Source organism: Eretmochelys imbricata, chromosome 10 (assembly GCF_965152235.1).
Source record: "Eretmochelys imbricata isolate rEreImb1 chromosome 10, rEreImb1.hap1, whole genome shotgun sequence".
NCBI lineage: Eukaryota > Metazoa > Chordata > Testudines > Cheloniidae > Eretmochelys > Eretmochelys imbricata.
Window position 1 is genome coordinate 85062297 of NC_135581.1, and position 20641 is coordinate 85082937.

Consider the following 20641-nt stretch of genomic DNA (forward strand, 5'->3'; position numbering starts at 1 on the left):
TTTTTCATGGTTTGTGTGTATAAAAACATCTTCTGTATTTTCCACAGTATGCATCCGATAAAGTGAGCTGTAGCTCATGAAAGCTTATGCTCAAATAAATTAGTTAGTCTCTAAGGTGCCACAAGTACTCCTTTTCTTTTTGCGAATACAGACTAACACGGCTGTTACTCTGAAACCTATTTTTTTAACGAGTGTCATCAGCATGGAAGCATGTCTTCTGGAATGGTGGCCACTTTGTATTGGTGTGGTGTAATGGTGGTGTACACTTTGTATTCTATGTGGTAGTTGATATCAATATTTTTGAAAATGTAGAAAAACATCCAAAATATTTTAGTAAATTTCAATTGGTATTCTATTGTTTAACAGTGTGATTAAAACTGAGATTAATTGCATGAGTTAACTGCAATTAATCACAGCCCTAATAAGTAATGTTTTAAAATTGTATTTAAAACCTGTTTTTGCAACTTTGTAATGAGCTGAAATCAGAATCTTGAGTTTACTTTATAATACAAAGTGTTTAACTCTGCTTTAAATTCTACTTACCCCCACCCCATATTCACCTTGGGCAGGTGTATTTTGACGTGGGTAAAAATATTTTTTGTCCCTGCTATTGTGGTGAGGACGAGTGAGAAGATTTTTGTACCTGGGCTGGTAAATATTCATGATAGTTCTGCAACACTACTATAAATTGAATTTCCCAGGTCAGAGGTTATGTCTAGCTCTCCCAGAATTCCACAGCAACACAAAGAGACCAGCAGGATACAAATGTCTGTCTGTGATGTGCTTGAAAGTGGGTTGCAGGCTGAGAAGACACCTGATCCTGGTCTGCAGGAGTCAGAGATTTTGTCAACTCAGGAAGATATGTTTTCCCAGAGCCACACAACAGGTAAAAACAGACCAACTAATGCCAAAGTATCCATCCTAAGGGAGCAGTCACTGTTCTATTTTTTAGCTGGGGGCTATGCATCTGTCACAGGGTGACTGGCCCCTTTAAGACGAAGTAAGGTCCAGTGTAACTGGACTGATTATCTGCTGCCCAGCTGGACCTGGGGCTTATAAGGGTGATTGTCTGCAGCTGCCTGGAAACACTGTAGGAGCAAGAAAGCTCCTATGAGGCCCTGAATCAGCAGGGGGAAGTCATCAGAGAGGGGGAAGTCCAGTGGAGAAGGCCAAACTCTAGGCAAGAGGTGCTGGGAGATCAGGAAGACCGATCCTCAGCGGGAAGGGCTATGCCCAGCTTGGGTTTGGAGCAAAAATATTGAACTGTAATGAGAAGACAGATGCTCAGCCTAGCTGAAATTGGGATGAAGACTTTGTAGGTTTAACTTCTGTTTTGAAAGACTTTATACAAGATTTAAACTGGATCCCAGATGGCGAAATGTTTGAATATCTCGACTGTGTGGACTTTTTAAGGGACATTACTGGGCAGATGTGCCCTTTGACGGCATCTTACAGGGAAGCAGGTTACAGTGGGCAGAATGCTTTGGGTGTGTTTTGATTAAATGAATGTTTCTGTTCATGTGAAAGTACTCTGGAAAGCAAAACACAGCCTTCGCCTATGTGGGGAGTGTTCAGATGTTCTCTCGTTGTTCTGAAGTGAATCAATAATGCCATTAGAATGGGTTGTTTGAGTATTCCTCACTTTTTCCTGCATGTTCTCCCCCCCCCCCCCCCAAAAAAAAAAAAAAAAAAGCATGGCCATAAAACTGCTAATTGTTCTTGTGACACTAGGAAAAAGCATGGGCTTGTATTTTAAGCCTTGTCCATGTTGCGGAAACTTAGCCCAAAAATTCCTGTTGGTTCAGCTGAACCGGCATTATAATTGGTACAAGTGCTAGTGTAAAGGCTTCAGCAGCCAGAATAATTTACTATATTTCAGTTACACTTGCTTTTCAGTAAGTTTAGCAAAACTTGGCTGTATGAACAGGAATATACAGAGGAGGAATGGGGAGGTTGTGTATATGTAGCACTTATAAGACCACTACTGGAATATTGTGCCCCCTTCTTGTATCCATACTACAAAAGGATATTGAAAAACTGAAGAGGTTTCAGAAAAGAGTCACAAAAATGAATTGAGGTCTGTAAAACATGCCTTACCATGAGAGACTTAAGACATTTTACTTAGTTATTGAAAAGAAATTTAAAAAGGTGACTTGATCATGGTTTAAAGGCCGGGTCAAAACAAAATTGCACTGGTTTAACTAACAGGTGTGATTTTTAAACAGCTTTAGTTAAATTGATATAACTTTGTTAAACCTTCTGGATGTAAAATCTACTTATCTAATGAAAACGGTAAAAGCAGTGAGTTTTCTTCTTTGTTGTTGCCAGAGCCTTGTCTATACTAGTGCTCCCACCAATTCTAACCTGGATTTGGCTGAACTGGTATTGGAACCATTGAGAATTTTTTCCTACAATTCTTTAGTGTAAACACTTATAATCCAGTATGAGGGAGCAGGCCACTTTTGCCAGCCAGTAACAAGCCTTTTACCTTTTAGGGATATGACACTTGCATTTCATGTGCCTTGGACCTGTGGTTCCAAAATCCATTTTTGTCTCACTGAGAATATTGGTCTTTGTCAAACTGGGAGGTAACTTTGCAGAAGTGAAAATCATCACTCATGATTTTATCTGGATAACTTGCTTTATAATAATCCAGTCTGTTTCCTCTTGCTCCAAATAGCTTCAGAGAGTGACTGTACCATAACCAGGGTGGAAGTGGGAGGTTCCGTGGCATGCACCCCTGCTGGCACTCTGCAACTCCTGCATCTCTCTGTGCAGGAGTCCCTTGGTCAGGAGAGTCTTTCCACGTAAGCAAAAAAAACAAAACAACAACACAACCCCACAACACACAACCAACACCTCTAATATGCACTTGTCCTGCATGGGATGAAAGTCACTGAGACAAACAGCCCAGCACAGCAGGTGGGGTTAAATCTTCTAACATGGATTACATTGTAATTGTGGCTTTCTGCAAACTGAAGTCTTCGAAGCTTAATAGCTAATAAGGTATAATTCTGGCTTTTCACATGGGTTTCCAGAGGGGGGAAGACACTGGGCTCATTGGTAACCTTTCAGCCTTCCTCAAGGAGAATAGGGGACCTTACAGGGTTTTCTGTTAGATGAGTGGGGACTTCATGCTGCTTGGGAGAGAATTACTCTTTTTTGCCTTTTGGTTCTATTCAGGTTATGCCAAGTTGCAGGATGTAGAGGAGTTGTAAAATCTGTTTGGTTTTAGCCTCCAAAGTGATTAAGCTACATTATCTTCCATCAGTTTTCCTGAACTCCCAATAGCTTTCTTGGGGAAGGTGTCCCCAGCTTCATGCACACTTCAGGATCTCCTTGCTAGCTGTCTCTGAAATAAACTTCAGTGACTGAACGGGGATACTTCAGAGTGTCTACCTACAGCTGAGAAGAGGGTTTAAAACTTGTTAGGCATTGAGGAGCTATTTGGGGAAAGGGGTGCCTACACAAAAGGAAATGTCTCCATTTTATTCAGAGGAGCCATACTTCTGATGCAAAAACACCTTGTTAATTTTCTGTGGCTAGGGTGGAGGCGTATAGTTTAAATTAGGAGAAACTGGGGGGAAGTTGACTGGTACTAAAGATGAGTGTGGTCAGACAAAGTCCTCTGCTGATGATACAAAGATAACTCTTCCGGTAAAGGATAGAACAGATTGCTTCTTTTGACCTGCAAACTGGATCAACTTTCCCATTCCCTAGGATAGCCATTCATATCTTCACCAAGCACTGATCTCCTCTTCATCACTGAGTCCTCCACTCTGCCAATCACCTGGTCTCTCTCAAGATAGGATATCTGCCTGCTGCCCACCATCTTATGCTTCTGAGACTTCCAGACCATCAGTGTTAGTGACTTCTTTTCCACTCTCAGCTTGCTCCTCCCTGTTGTCTCTTCCCATGACATGGTTGTCGATTCTCTGCATTCTACACTCCCCTCCACACTTGACTTCTTTGCCCCTCTCTCCCATCACAAGGCCCACCCTAACTCTTCCCCATCATCTGCGTCCTCCACTGCCACATTCTCACAGCAGAACATCTGGCAGTAGTTCAGTGAGCATGGTCACTTTCTCCACTACTGTTCTCTCCTCCTTCAATTCTGCTAACATCCTAGCCAGGCCCTCTGCTTCTCCACTCAGATTCCCGTGTGCGCAGTCCCACTCACCTGTTCACCACCTTTGACTCCTTTCTCAAACCTCTCCCCAGCCCCACTTCACTCTACACAGGATCTTTACTGATTCTCTTCACCCCCCCCCCCCCAACAAAACTGCCAAATTTTGATGACTTCTAAGCCTTCCCTTCCTCCCCACCACTTTCCCCATTGCCCCGTCACTCATGCAGGAGCTTTTCATCCTCTGGTGTTGTCCTCTAACCCTTCAGCCTACCCTCGTAACCCCACCCAGGCACTAATCTCCCTTTCACCCATTCTTCTCTTCACCCTTTGTCCTTATTAATCTGTCTCTCTTCTCCTTCTACTGTACAAGCTGCTTTAGTCTCTCCCACCTTTAGAACAAACAAACAAAAAAACCTCCACATGGTTGACCCCCATGTAGTCCTGCAGCGACTGCCCCATCTCTTCTCCCCTTCACTTCTAAATTCATTGAACAGACTGTTTACAGCTGCTGTCTGGAGTTCTTCTCTTCAAATTCCATCCTTGACTATCTCCAGTATGGCTTTTTTCTTTCTCCTGCACACCTCTATCGTTTTCCTGGGCTACAGTTCAGAACTGGTACTCCATCCTCGTGATAGAAGGATACAAAACAATGAATGGTATGAATGATTCCCATTTATCTCTTCTCATAATAGAAGAAACAAGGGGACATAGTTAAACTCAAAGACAGCAGTTTAAAGCTGTTGAGAGGAAATTTGTGTACAATGTATAACTAATCTGTAAAACTCATTGACTTCAGTGTTATCTTAAGGCAAGATCTTAGTAAAAATCAGACTACGCACTAACATGAGGAGTAATGCACAGCTTCATTAGGTAGAATAAAAACGGTACAATGGACTTGAGAGGCTTGGGTTCAAGTACATGCCCCACCACAGACTTCCTGTATGGCCTTGGGCAACTCATTTAGCCTGTCTGTATCTGTTCCCCATCTGTACAATGGGATAACAGCATTTCCCTGTCACTGTGAGGTGCCGTGAGGGTAAATTCATTAAACATTGTGAGGCATTCAGGTACTTTGATAATGGGGAGCAGATAAGTACCTGAGATGATAAATAAGGGAACATGCTTCAGAGCATAAGTCAACCACTAACTTCCTCTCCGGGCAGGTTTCTTCTTAACCGAAGGATGTTATTGCATAACTTTCTACCCCAGAGTTCCTTGCACTTTCCTCAGAAGTATCCAATATTGGCAATTATCTGAGACAAGATACTGAATTAGAGGTCTCCTCCATTCTTGACAGTTTTTTTTTCTGTATGTCAGTACAATGCTTGTTTTCACATCTGTCAAATTATTTTAACTGCAGTCTGAATACGTAGGATTCTCCCTGCTTTTGGGATGTGTTGTGATCTGTAGACTGTTGCTACATGGAAACTGAGCTGCGGGTCCCCTGCCTGTACTCCTCTGCAGTCATTTGAGGGATTTAGGCTCATTGGCTTGATTGTGTTAGCTGGTGAAGCAGGCTCCCGTTGTGAAAGCGTGGAGCTACTCTTGTGGAGTATGAGAAATAACTAAAGCATTAAGTGATCTGTGATTTTATTTTTATTTATTTATTCCTCTGCAGTTATTCTTCAGGCCTAATTACTCCTTCTCCTGATGCCTTTAGATCCCATCCTCTTATCATCTCCAGCAGTCCCACAGAACAGGAAGAAACAAAAGGTAAAACTTCTGTGAATACTGATCTGGTTTTGGCTTTTCCCTATACCCACTCCTCCAGCCTGTGTGTCTAGCTTCCTCCAAACACTGCTTAGAATCATGTCCATATGGTAATCTGCATAACAAGCGCCTCTCCTTCTCCCCCTATACAGCTCTTCCTCAAGAGTCTTCAAACTTGATTGATTCCTTAAGTGCACATGCAATGGGCCACTCCCGCATTGGCTTTCCCTGTACCTTTGGGAGAAGGTGATAGTACATGAAGAGTAGGGCATCATCAGCTAGTTTCCCCCTTCTCTCTTGGTAAGATGGGGATGCACTGAACACGGGATGCCGAGGGCCAGTTGCCATTGTGCTTCCTTGGAGGAAAGGCATTCATGCAACAGGATAGGTACTGCAGGGCAGCAGGAATCCCTCTTCTCTTATGTATAAATATATTTGGAGGGGTGGGGAGCCGACAACTACATTAAAGAATCACTGTACCTTAATTCAGACCCCTTGTGCATTATAATACCATCTTTAATTTTATAATCACATACTACTGTTTCCACAGGACCCCTGCCTCATTCAGTGCACGGAAAGGACAGTGCTCAATGAATGGATAGCTATTCGATATTTTTCTTCACCCCCCCGAATACTTGATATTTTTCTTATCTTTCTCATTCAAAGTGTGACTCCAGGCCTTATTAAAACATACACTATCCAAACCCTGCACTGAATAGAAAATTATTAATTTCCTCATGGGTGTTGCTATGGTGTATTCATTGTAGCATCTGGGGGCTTCAGACATTATTTTCAGATGATTCTCTTACCAGTACCCATGCAAAGTCAGGTGGTATTATCCCTATTTTACAGATTAAGAACCAAGAAAGTGACGTTAAAGCCAAAGTTATCAAGTGTTCACTAATTCTGAGTGCCCAACTTGAGACGCTTAAAGCTTGATTTTTTTTTTTTTAATAGTACTTAGCATTTTTTAGCACCTTTCATATTCAAAGCACAGAACCCCTTGGACTTCACGTACAATTGAAAAGCTCAGCACTTCTGCAAATGTGGCCCCAGGTGTGTCAAGCTAGGCTCCCAGAAAATTAGGAACACACAATTAGTGACCACTGGTGGAAGGATTGATTTCAGTGATTTGCTCAGCATCTTGTAGGAGCTTTGTGGAAAAGGCAGAGGTAGAATCCAGTTCTCTAGGATGGCATTCTAATGCCTTAACCATTTGTGGTGGTCTTCACTCTGGAAGTGATGACTGGAAAAAGGCTAATGTAGTGCCCATCTTTAAAAAAGGGAAGGAGGAGGATCCTGGGAACTACAGACCAGTCAGCCTCACCTCAGTCCCCGGAAAAATCATGGAGCAGGTCCTCAAGGAATCAATCCTGAAGCACTTACACGAGAGGAAAGTGATCAGGAACAGTCAGCATGGATTCACCAAGGGAAGGTCATGCCTGACTAATCTAATCGCCTTCTATGATGAGATTACTGGTTCTGTGGATGAAGGGAAAGCAGTGGATGTATTGTTTCTTGACTTTAGCAAAGCTTTTGACACGGTCTCCCACAGTATTCTTGTCAGCAAGTTAAAGAAGTATGGGCTGGATGAATGCACTATAAGGTGGGTAGAAAGTTGGCTAGATTGTCGGGCTCAACGGGTAATGATCAATGGCTCCATGTCTAGTTGGCAGCCGGTATCAAGTTGAGTGCCCCAAGGGTCGGTCCTGGGGCTGGTTTTGTTCAATATCTTCATAAATGATCTGGAGGAGGGTGTGGATTGCACTCTCAGCAAATTTGCGGATGATACTAAACTGGGAGGAGTGGCAGATACGGTGGCAGGTAGGGATAGGATACAGAGGGACCTAGACAAATTGGAAGATTGGGCCAAAAGAAATCTGATGAGGTTTAACAAGGATAAGTGCAGGGTCCTGCACTTAGGATGGAAGAATCCAATGCACCGCTACAGACTAGGGACCGAATGGCTCGGCAGCAGTTCTGCAGAAAAGGACCTAGGGGTGACAGTGGACAAGAAGCTGGATATGAGTCAGCAGTGTGCCCTTGTTGCCAAGAAGGCCAATGGCATTTTGGGATGTATAAGTAGGGGCATAGCCTGCAGATCGAGGGACGTGATAGTTCCCCTCTATTCGACATTGGTGAGGCCTTATCTGGAGTACTGTGTCCTACAGTTTTGGGCCCCACACTACAAGAAGGATGTGGAAAAATTGGAGAGAGTCCAGCGAAGGGCAACAGAAATGATTAGGGGTCTGGAACACATGACTTATGAGGAGAGGCTGAGGGAACTGGGATTGTTTAGTCTGCAGAAGAGAAGAATGAGGGGGGATTTGATAGCTGCTTTCAGCTACCTGAGAGGTGGTTCCAGAGAGGATGGTTCTAGACTATTCTCAGTGGTAGAAGAGGACAGGACAAGGAGTAATGGTCTCAAGTTGCAGTGGGGGAGGTTTAGGTTGGCTATTAGGAAAAACTTTTTCACTAGGAGGGTGGTGAAACACTGGAATGTGTTACCTAGGGAGGTGGTAGAATCTCCTTCCTTAGAAGTTTTTAAGGTCAGGCTTGACAAAGCCCTGGCTGGGATGATTTAACTGGGGATTGGTCCTGCTTTGAGCAGGGGGTTGGACTAGATGACCTCTTGAGGTCCCTTCCAGCCGTGATATTCTATGATTCTATGATTCACTCGTGGGGAGCATTGCCTAGTAGTCAGGGGCTTAGGCCTTTGACTTGCAGAGGGGTTTTTAGGAGGGGAGCTAGGCCTTCCCACTCCAGCCCAGGGCTCTGTAAGGGCAACAAAAGCATCTAATGCCCAGGAATGCCTTAAGGCTGCCTTCCCTGGGCCACTTCGTATCATCCCTCTGTTGTTCACAGTCTGTACAGGAAAACGTGAAGGGGGTCAGTTCACTGCATGGCACCTCCTTGTGTCCGGGCATGGCAGCTTTCTCCCTTTTGGGGCATCAGCTGATTCCTCTCATTCCTTGGCCCTCTGGTCAGTTCAGTTCTAAGTCTCTTCCTTTCAGGGGCAGTCTATAAACAAAACACAGAATCAATATACACAAGCTGGGTTAGTATGTGAGAGAGGGAAATGCCTCCCTCTCAGAGTTGATAAAAAGTAGGTCCTCCCTTCCCTTGGGGGGGAACCTTCAAGCAGCTGTGGATGGGAGATATCCTGCTTTCCCTTAGGAGCTGCAAGGTGTAGGTCCTCTCTCTTCCCTGGCCTGCCCACAGGTGAGCTGTTCTGCTCCTTTTAACTTCTCCAGTCTGTGCTGAGCTCAGAGAAGCTCCTGAGCCCCTTGTTGCCTGGTATATGGTTTGTATATGCCATCGTACCATGAGACACTTAATCTCTCTCTCCCTCAGTTCCCCATATGTAAAATGGGGATAACACTTCCTTACTGCACAACAGCTGTGTGGGAGAATAATTACATTAAAATTTTTAGGTGCTTGAATATTAGGATAAAGGGGACCGTAAAAGTGCCTACAATAGATTTTAAAAATCCTGTGGCTGGAAACTGAAGCTAGATAAATTCAGACTAGAAAAAAGGGACTTTTTTTTTTTTGGGTACTGTAATTAACCCTTGGAACAATTTCCCCAGGGCCGTGGTGGGTTCTCCTGCATTTGGAGTCTTTAGATCAAGATTGTATGTCTCTTTTCTAAAAGATCTGCTGCAGCCCAACCAGAAGTTATGGGCTGGATGCAGGAATCACCAAGTGCAATTCTCTGGCCTCTGTTATACCAGAGGTCAGAGTAGATGGTCATAATGGTGGCTTTTGGCTTGAAATCCGAGACAACACACAAGACACTTTCCCTGCTCCGTTTTGGTGCCCAGTGCCACAGCAGACCCCAGTTGCTGGGAGGAGCAATTGCAGGAAAAATTCTGCACAGCCCTGAAATAGCGTGCTCAGTTGCTCTGTGGTATGGTGCATGCATGGTTCAATTGACATTTAGGAGCTGGGTGGGGATGGAGCATGCTCAGTGGGGGAGAATAATGCTGCCAGACTCGGAACAACCTCTACTGAGCATGTGCAAAACAGATTTTATTTTATTTTCCACCGGGGGTTATAACATGGGTACATTTAGGTTTATTTTCACAGAGATGGCAAAACGCACATCCCTGATACCAGGGCAAACCCTCTGGCAAATTTCAAGTCCCTTATTCAAAACAGAGATGTGCTAGAATTTCTCTAATAAAATGGTTGCATGAATTTTTTAACATGGGCAAAACATATTGCTTCCTAACCTGGTCCTAGGAAATGGCTGAACCACTTTTGCTGATTCTTCCCAAAAGAATTCAGCTTGAGACAGATGCCTCATATGAAAAATTTCAACACAAACCATTAGTTTGGCAAAGCTATCAGCAACTAAACAGGATCTTCTAATGGAATATATTAACCATTAATTTTAAGGTGTTGCTTGCAGCTATAATTAACTTTTTAATTTCCGTCTTTTAAATCAGATGAGCAGATGGATATATCTGCTCCAGCAGAAGGAGGAGACCTTCTACAGGAGAAGCAGAAAGGAGATGAGCCAGTGGACACTGGCAGTCCACCTGTCCCACCAGAACCTCATGTACTGCCACAGGTTTCAACTCCTGTATCCCAGAGTGCCCCAGCCTTTGTTCCTGGATCCTTCCCTATACCATCACAACCAGAGTTTTCCCATGTGGGTATTGAAGTGGAATTTCCCCCCTTAGTTTCTTCCTGTACCGTGGTCCCTTAAGTTTTGGTACATGGTTGATTGTAGGGGATTGGTTTTTGGCTCATTCTCTGTACCCTGATGTGTGGGGTTCTCCTGCTTAGTTGGCTATAGAGATCTTCCTCATCCCCACTAGTCATTCTATGGTATTCTATTACACCCACCATGTACCATTGTATTCTTGGAAGAAAACTGCAATGTGATTTAAGAGACTCTTATCTGATTTATTCTTGCTGCCTGTCTTTTAGTCTGTCCTAGGAAACACGTGAGATTCTCTTTACAATGGCTTTGGAAGTCTCTTTCTGATTCTGATTTGCATATCCTATGTCTCAAACTAATCCTCAGGCTAGTCTTCTGCTGGGATATGTCAGTAAAATGGTGGCTGTGTGAGACCCCAGCACCACTCTTGATTATGGAGAGAGTGAAGCACTGATTTTTTGTAGCACTGCATTTAAAACGTAGTCTTTTAAGGCCTGTAACTAATCATTGCAGTTTTCCTTTAAGAATTTCCTGTCTAATGTCATTTTGGTCTTTCCCTTGCACCTTTTGCTACAGGAAGTGAGGTATCCTTTTTGAATAGTGGACTCGTGTGGCTTTTTTGACTTAAGAAGACTTCTTTTCATCCACCTAAGAGTAGGTGGGGGTGGGGTTTAAGGTTTTATTGGGAGAATTTAACCAAGACACACCAGTTAATAATGTCTCTTCCTGAGGAAAAGGTGACTTTGGTGCTCTGATATCGTGGCTGGTTGCTGCTGTAGAAAAACCTAATAGAGCACTTTGCATAGCTTCCTAGCACCTGGCTGACAACATAGCACCTTTCTTCCTTCCCTGTGTTTATGCTGGGGGGTGTGTCATGTGAGATCAAAGAGGTATCCATCATTGCACCTCTGACCACACAGTCGTCTCTTTTGAGATGATGATGAATGATGGTCACTTCCCTTCACAGCAGAAGGGCAGTTATTGATCAGATAAGTGGAAAATAGTCCCCTTAAAACTTGAACAGGAGTACTTGTGGTACCTTAGAGACTAACAAATTTATTAGAGCATAAGCTTTCATGGGCTACAGCCCACTTCGTTGGATGTTAGTCTCTAAGGTGCCACAAGTACTCCTGTTCTTCTTGCGGATACAGACTAACATGGCTGCTACTTTAAAACTTGAGTTTCTGGATGAATTTTCTGTGTCCCTGAACCAAGGTCCCTTACTAGGAGATAGGACTGCTTGTGAGCTGTTTGGGTGCCTGATGGATGGATCAGATGCCAAGCCTGTAGGCTGGCTAGAAGAATGTAAACTGTAGAGTTCTTTATTTTTCTTCTATTTTTATCCTTTTTAGGATATTTTTATTTCAACTCCGAGTCTGGAGGAGAAGCCTAGTGGAGAAGAGAAGAGTGGAGTTTTACCTAGTTCATGCTTGCCAGCAGATGTCTCTGAAACCACAGAGGCTCCACCAAAGATCCCCACAGGAGATCCTGAATTTTCCTGTAAGCTAGTACTCTCTGCAAGTGAATGCAGCCAGCCCACAAAGACAGAAGGCAACACAAGCTCTCTGAAAACCAACCAAGACAGTGAAAACACACAGGGTGAGATGGATTCTGCACTGCAAGCTTCAGAGCTGAAACCCTGTTCCACAGAAAGTTATCGTGTACAACTGAGGCTGAGTGAGGACAGCCAAGCCCTGCTCAGTGAAAACTGTGAAAAGCCAAAAAGGGCGTCTGAGCGAGCTACAGGAGAACCTACCATTTGTCCTGTTGCTGAAGGTGTAGCAGCAGAAGGGTCTGTAGCACAGCTGTCTTACATTGATCTCACATGTGATTCTGGAAGTCAGACAGCTGCCACTCTGTCTGTTCAGTCTGAGACTTCAGCACACACTCTGTGTCAAGAAGCATTGACTGAGATCAAGGAAAAGTTATCAGGAGAGGCGTCTGAATTTGAAGCAGTCCCTGAGACTCTATGTGAGGAACAAGGAGGAGAAAGGCAGGCAGAAGAGAAGCAGCTAAATGAAGAGGGATCCTCTGACCCTCTAACTCTGTCTCGGGGGCTGATTCTTGTAAGGGAAACACAGGAACATGAAGGCCAGGAAGTGATGGAAGTGGAATCCAGTGAGGCTTTTGGCAAAAACTCAGAAAAATTATGTGACCTGAGCCATGGGTTGGTACAGATGGATCCAGAGATCAGGAAAAAAGAAACCTCTAAAGATTCTAATGTGGTCGCTGAAGTTAAAAGCATGAAGGATCTGTCCCTGAAGCCTGCTCCAGAAGATGTGCCAAAGCTCAGTGAAGTTCCCCCTCAGCCTTTTGTGGGAGAGTCGTTGCAACAGCAGGATGGCTCATTGCCCCAAGTAAAGGTGGATGTTGCCCCAGGATTAGCATCATGTACCAAAAAGTGTCCAGGCAGTCCAGGGAATAGGAGTCAAGCTGAAGGTGACCTGGAATTGAAACAAGTTCAGAAGGATCAGCAGCCACCTCCAGCTCCTTTAGAGAGAGGGGATGAAGTGCCAGCAACACTGCAAGAGAGCCAGCAGCCACTTCTGATGACGTTGGAGAAGGCAGCAGATATGCCTGAAAAACCATTTAAAACGAGTAATCTGGAGCAGGAAGAGGAGAGGGCAGCTGACCAGTCCCCCTGTCCATCCAGTGGTAAGTGTATTGAATGTAGTAGTTCATCTCTGTCTAATGTGTGTTTGTAATGCAGAGGAACAGTTTTGTGTAATTCTCAAAGCTTCCCCAGTAGGGCTGATCCCATGCTATCTAAGGGGCATATTGTCTTGCAGTGATATCTAAGTGCAGAGCTGCTCCAGGACTTGATACTACTTGCATAACATGCATTTTTTCTCTTTCCTCTTCTTGGTTGTGCTGATACCATCCTCAACACTGAGGTAACTTCTGCGGGTTCCCATTTCCTTCTTTCCTAACCACTCCCTCACTCCATTATTCTGGGATTCTGCTGCCACACAACCTTGAAAACTCAGAACACTCTCACACTGGCAAATGCTCAAGGATTTTTAGGACTTAGTGCTTTTGTTCCTAGTGAAAAAATTAAACATGGAAGGGAGGGGACTCCTGTGGGAGTCTCATAGACTTTAAGGTCAGAAGGGACCATCATGATCACCTAGTCTGACCTGTGGCCTGCCCGCTCCTGAAATAGACCCCTAACCTCTGGCTGAGTTACTGAAGTCCTCAAATTATGATTTATAGACTTCAAGTTTCAGATAATTCACCATTTGCACTAGTTTAAACCTGCAAGTGACCCATGCCCCAGAGAATGCGAAAAACCCCAGGGACTCAGCCAATCTGACCTGGGGGAAAATTCCTTCCCGACCCCAAATATGGCAGTCAGTCAGACCTTGAGCTTGTGGGCAAGATCCACCAGGCAGATACTTGGGAAAGAATTCTCTGTAATAACTCAGAGCCCTCCTCATTCATTGTCCCACGTCCAGCCTTTAGGGATTTTTGCTACTGGCAGTTGCTGATGGACCACATGCCATCATAGGCAGTCCCATCATTCCATCCCCTTCATAAACTTATCAAGCTCAGTCTAAAAGCCAGTTAGTCCTTTTACCCTAACTACTACCTTTGGAAGGCTGTTCCAGAACTTTCCTCCTCTGATGGTTAGAAACCTTCATCTAATTTCGATCTTAAACTTGTTGATGGTCAGTTTATAGCCATTTGTTCTTGTGTCCACATTGGCGCTTAACTTAAATAACTCCCTTTTCCTCCCTGCTATTTATCCCCTCCGATGTATTTATAGAGAGCAATCATATCTCCAGGCCTCTCTTTTATTGTTTTCATAATCTTCTCTTTGCATTTTCATGTTTAGTTTCTTGTTGGGAAGAAAGGAGTAACTTTGAGGTAGATGAGGCTCCCACTAAGACTAGATAGTGCGGGGGCTTGTAGGAGAGAGAGAATGGAATCACCATGGTTTGGAAAGTCTGTATCGCCAATACCAACGCTGCTTCTGGATCCTCCATCTGCACCTGTGTTCAGACAGAGAGCCTGACCATGGATGCCTCTACCCAAGCCTTGATGTGGATTTGCAGAGGCTGTGGCCTTTATTTCCCCATCATAGAAAGCCAGGCTGGCGAGATCATGCAGTGTGGCAGGTGCCTAGTGGTAGGCTCTCTCAGGCATCTGGTGGAAGAGCCACAGGAGGAGGTGGCCAAGCTGAAGAGCATCCAGGCACATCAGGAACTCCTTGAAAATATGCATATGGAGCCCTACAAGGTTAAGGAAGCAATCCAACTGGAGAGGACTTCGGAGGATAAAGCTAAAATTCAGAGGGGTCTTGATAAAATTGGCGAACTGGGCTACATATGAAAAAATGAAATTCAACACAGACAAATAAAAGGCCCTATACTTAGGGAGGAAAAACCAAATGCACAGATACAGAATGGGGGACAACTGGTTTGGCAGCAGCACTGCTGAGAAGGATCTGGGAGTTGTGGTGGATCACAACCTTGACGTGAGTCAGCAATACAATGCTGTTGCAAAAAAAGCAAATACAGTTTTGAGTTGCATTAACAGGCGCATAGCATGCAAGTCATGGGAAATGATAATACCACTCTACTTGATGCTAGTTAGGCCTTAGCTGGAGTACTGTGTCCAGTTATGGTCACTGATGTATAGAAAGGATGTAGAGAAACTAGAAAAGATACAGAGGTGAGTGACAAAGATGGCCAAAGGGATGGAATGCAAGCCATATGAGCAAAGGCTGAAGGACCTGGGTATGTTTAATTTGGAAAAGAGGAGATTAAGGGGAGGACATGATAGTGGTCTTCAAATACTTGAAAGGCTGCCATAAACACAATGGAGAAAAACTGTTTTCTCTTTTCTCAGAAGGCAGGACAAAAGGCAATGGGTTCAAACTGTTGATAGCAGTTTTAGATTCTCAGGAAAAACTTCCTAACTGTAGGACCAGTAGGAGAATAGAACAAACTGCCTAGAGTAGTCATGGAAGCTTCTTTGTTGGTTTTCAAAAAAATGCTGAATAGCCATCTGTCTTGGGTGGTTTAGACACAACAAATCCTGTATCTTGGCTGGGGGTTAGACTAGATGATACTTGTGGTCCCTTCTAGCCCTATGGTTCTAAGATTCATCCATGTGGGCACTAATGATACTGCAAAGTATGACCCTGAGCAGATCAGAAGTGACTACAGGCTGCTGGGAGTAAGGGAGAAGGATTTGGGGGTTCAGGTGGAGTTCTCATCAATCCTTATCAAGGGTAGGGATCTGGGCAGGGACAGACACGTCCTGCAGATGAATACGTGGATGGTGTCACCAGGAGGGCTGTAGCTTCCTCAACCATGGGATTCTGTTCTGAGAAGGACTGCTGAGCAGAAACAGGGTCCACCTAGCAAGGAAGTGCAAGGGTATCTTTGGATACAGACTGGTTAACCCAGTGAGGCAGGCTTTAAACTAGGTTTGATGGGGACAGGACACAAACCCACAAGTGAGTCCAGAACATGGATACCTGGGAGAAGAGTCACAATCCCAGGAGAACATAGGCAATCATAGCAGGAACAAAGGCGAGATGAAGGAATATGGAAGGGAAATCTAATGAACGTCTTAGATGTCTGTGCATTGAATAAAGACTATAAATAATAAACAGGAAAAACTAGAAATACTAATTAATAATCATAATTATAACATAATTGGTATCAAAGAGACTTGATGGGATAATTCACATGACTGGAATATTGGTGTAGAAGGGTACAGCTTGTTCGAAACGGACAGGCAGGGAAAAATGAGAGGCGGGTTTGCCATGCATGTCAATGACTACATTTGCACTGAGGTCAAGATTAGGGTGACCAGATGTCCTGATTTTATAGGGACAGTCACAATATTTGGGGCTTTGTCTTATACAGGTGCCTATTACTCCCCATCCCCAACTCTGTTTTTCACACTGGCTATTTGATTACCCTTGTCAAGATAGAAGTGGGAGGCAGACCTGTTGAAAGTCTCTGGGTAAGGATAAAAGGGGTAAAAAACAGAGAGTGATGACATGTTAGGGCAGTGTTCTCAAACTATTGTACTGGTGACCCCTTTCACATAGCAAGCCTCTGAGTACGACCCCCCCTTTATAAATATATAAACAAGTGTTTTTAATTTAACACTATTATAAATGCTGGAGGCAAAGCGGGGTTTGGGGTGGAGGCTGACAGCTCGTGACCCCCCCCCATGTAATAACCTCGTGACCCCCTGAGGGATCCTGACCCCCAGTTTGAGAACCCCTGTGTTAGGGGTTTACTATAGACCACCTAACTAGAAAGAAGAGTAGATGAGGGTTGTGGATTTTTTGTTTTGTTTTGTTTGCTTTTTAAAACTAATACAAAATCATCCAAAGCACAGGACTTGGTGGTGATGGGGGACTTGAAATACACAGATATCAGTTGGGAAAATAATACATCAGAGCACAGATTATCCAGCAAGTTCTTGGAAAACATTGGAGACAACTTTTTATTCCAGAACATGGAGAAAACAACTAGAGAAGAGGCTGTTTATAGGTTTGATTCTGACATGTAGGGTCACACTGGTTGAGAATTTGAAGATACAAGGTAGCTTGGGTGAAAGTGATCATTTTATGATCAAGTTCATGATTCTAAGGAATGGTAGGAGAGAAACCAGCAAAATAAAGACAATGGACTTCAAATTAGACTTTAGCAAACTGAGAGATTTGGTAGGCAAGATTCCGTGGGAAGCAAGTCTAAGGGAAAAAAGAATTGGCAGTTTTTTAAAGAGAGATTATTGAGGGCACAAGAGCAAACTATCCTAAAGCATAGGAAGGATAACAAGTATGGTAAGAGATCGCTATGGCTTAACCAGGAGATCTTCAACAACCTGAACTTATTTAAAAAAAAAAAAAAAAAAACACACACAAAGTGGAAACTCGGTCAAATTATGAAGGATGAATATGAAAAAAGCCCCACAAGTATGTAGGGACAAAATTAGAAATGCCAAAGCACAAAATAAGATTCAACTACCTAGGAACATAAAGGGTAACGAGAAAACATCTTACAATTACATGAGAAGCAAGAGGAAGACTAAGGACATAGCAAGTACATTACTCAATGAGAAGGGAAAGATGGTAGCAGACCATTCAACCATGGCCAGAGTGTTAAATGCCTGTTTTGCTTCAGTTTTCACCAAGAAGATTTGCAGTTGATTTGGACGACTAACATAGTGAACATTAATGTAAATAGGGTAGGATCTGAGGCTAAAATAAGGTCAGAACAAGTTAAGAATTATGCAGTGTTGTGCTGTGTTGGTCCCAGGATGTTACTACCTCACTCACGTTATGTCTCTGTCTTTTATTGGATCAATTTCTATTGGTGAAAGAGACAAGTTTTCAGGCTTACACAGAGTTCTTCTTCAGGTCTGGAAAATGTACTTAGTCTTTCCCTATTGCAGGGAGTTGATGGAGCTTTTCCCCACTGCCAGACCCTTTCTGTGTGGTGGGGGAATGCTCCAGCAGCTCCCCACTAGTGGTGCCTTTCCTTGCTGCCAGAGCCTTTCTGGGCAATGGGGAAAGGCTTCAGCAGTGGGGAGGCTGCAGGGCACTACATTGCTGAAAATAGACGCATAGATGGGGGAGGCACTCTTTGGGCATGTAGAGAGCCATGTAGGGTACATACCCTAAGGGTTCAGGCATGTCCTTACTCACCTAAGCAGTGCCTCATCTTCTACACTGCTGTTTATATCCGTACTAGGGGCATACAGTGTATGTACTCTACATGCCACCATAAGGAGTGTGTAGTGTAGACATACCCTTAGATACGTGTGTGTCAACTCTTTAAATGCCATTGACTGCTCATTCATATCACTGAGTACTACTTCACTTAACAGCCGTGTTAGTCTGTATTCGCAAAAAGAAAAGGAGTACTTGTGGCACCTTAGAGACTAACCAATTTATTTGAGCATGAGCTTTTGTGAGCTACAGCTCACTTCATCGGATGCATATCGTGGAAACTGCAGCAGACTTTATATACGCACAGAGATCATGAAACAATACCTCCTCCCACCCCACTGTCCTGCTGGTAATAGCTTATCTAAAGTGATCATCAAGTTGGGCCATTTCCAGCACAAATCCAGGTTTTCTCACCCTCCACCCCCCCCCCCCCACAAACTCACTCTCCTGCTGGTAATAGCCATCCAAAGTGACAACTCTCTACACAATGTGCATGATAATCAAGGTGGGCCATTTCCTGCACAAATCCAGGTTCTCTCACCCCCCTCCAAAAAACACACACACAAACTCACTCTCCCGCTGGTAATAGCTCATCCAAAGTGACCAATCTCCCTAAATTTTCCATGGTAATCAAAGTGGGCCATGTCCAGCACAAATCCAGGCTTTCAAACCTGGATTTGTGCTGGAAATGGCCCAACTTGATGATCACTTTAGATAAGCTATTACCAGCAGGACAGTGGGGTGGGAGGAGGTATTGTTTCATGATCTCTGTGTGTATATAAAGTCTGCTGCAGTTTCCACAGTATGCATCCGATGAAGTGAGCTGTAGCTCACAAAAGCTCATGCTCAAATAAATTGGTTAGTCTCTAAGGTGCCACAAGTACTCCTTTTCTTTTTACTTCACTTAGTGCACTGTTAGGTTATTAAACAAGAACTCTGGGTTGCTATCTCTAAATTCTGCAGGAAATTTCCCTTTTAAAAAAATTGTTTCATTTAAAATACAAGAACAAACTTAGTAATTTCACTCATTTGAAAAGATATACAAGGGAAGTTTCATTAGAAGGCAGTAGTTGTAATCTTGATATTTCAGTGTTAAATCAAAAATGAGGTTTTTTGGGCTCTGGAGTTGTCTTTGCAGGATGGACAGTCTGAGAGGTGGTCGCACAAAGTTGAGAGAAATGGATAATAGTTGATTCCGAAATGGAGTAACTCTCTAATGATTCTCCCTCTTTCCCCCTGCCCCCATATTTGTGCAAATTTTACAAGATTTTGGCCATTTCAGTGCGGGTAAGAGTGCCTTCTACAAAGAGGTGTGAAATTCCAATATCTTACAGATTTAACTGGGAATTGGTCCTGCTTCGAGCAGGGGGTTGGACTAGATGACCTTCAGGGGTCCCTTCCAACCCTGATATTCTATGATTCTATACAGCACCGTTTTCCACTGAACGTAGCAATACGTTTCTTCTACAGTTGAAACTGTATTCACAACAGTTTTGCCATTGTGAACTAAATACATTGTTTTTCCTATCCTATTACTGCAGTAGAGGGATGCCTCTCGCTCTGAAGTTGTTCATGAAAGTGAGGAACTGGGAACATTGAGTATCAGTAGGTGACTGTGTGTTGTCTTTATGCAGCTCTGCAAAGATTGTGTTATGCCAAGTTAACCATATCTAAACCTTCACAATGATTTTCTGGGTATATGAGCCGCTATTTGCTTTGTAGGTTCATCCATTATAGCAATATGTATATTGCTGTGATCATGGCAGGTCTTACAATGCTACGTAATTCTGTTGAGCTAAATTAAACTGCTCAGTAGGAAGGCATGTTTGTGAATCATTTGGCAGATTCAGATAGGGCAGTCTGGGACCTGGACCAATGAAACACACAAAAATATTGGACTAGATAAATTCCATCCCCTGAGGATGAGTGGCCCCTGCAGGATTGTCCCCTAAAGCTTGTTCTAGATTGTTTGTTCAGGTGATTAGTCTTTTTAGCTCTGCTCTAAAAAAACTAGACATAAAGTAATAGATATCACTGTCAAATTTTCCTACGTTGTTGTAGCAATGTTGGTCCCAGGATATTAGAGAGACGACGCATGTGAGGTTATAAGTTGGTCCAATAAAAGATATTACCTCTCACCTACCTTGTGTCTTAAGACATTCAGCTTAAATTTCCCTTGCTTAAACTTCTGCCCATAACTGCTTACTACTCTAAATTGTGCCACTCCCTTTTTGTTTTCAAAGACTTGTATACCTTCATAACTTTCTCTTCTCTCTCACTTCGTCCATCAGTCTTCAATTGGCCAAGATATACTAATTTATTTGAATCTTTCCTGGTCAGTCTGTTTAGCCCCTTAATCAATTTTGTTGCTATTCTCTAAATTACTTATCTACATCTTCCTTCCTTTTGTTGTTATTGCCTTTTATGGCATCTT

The 20641-nt window shown here is 43.5% G+C and overlaps 1 protein-coding gene across 5 annotated transcripts in view; it reads left to right on the forward strand.

Annotated features, from left to right (window-relative positions):
• The window catches only part of TP53BP1 (tumor protein p53 binding protein 1), a 71542-nt gene that overhangs the window by 8352 nt on the left and 42549 nt on the right, over nucleotides 1-20641 (forward strand). For 3 of the 5 annotated variants that reach the window (XM_077828542.1, XM_077828545.1, XM_077828547.1), the window contains exons 8-12: nucleotides 702-886; nucleotides 2681-2807; nucleotides 5748-5842; nucleotides 10291-10496; nucleotides 11861-13163. In XM_077828542.1, coding sequence (XP_077684668.1) covers nucleotides 702-886; nucleotides 2681-2807; nucleotides 5748-5842; nucleotides 10291-10496; nucleotides 11861-13163 — 1916 coding nt within the window. The remainder of the gene's footprint in view (nucleotides 1-701; nucleotides 887-2680; nucleotides 2808-5747; nucleotides 5843-10290; nucleotides 10497-11860; nucleotides 13164-20641) is intronic. The other 2 variants (XM_077828543.1, XM_077828546.1) reach the window with 2 other exon arrangements.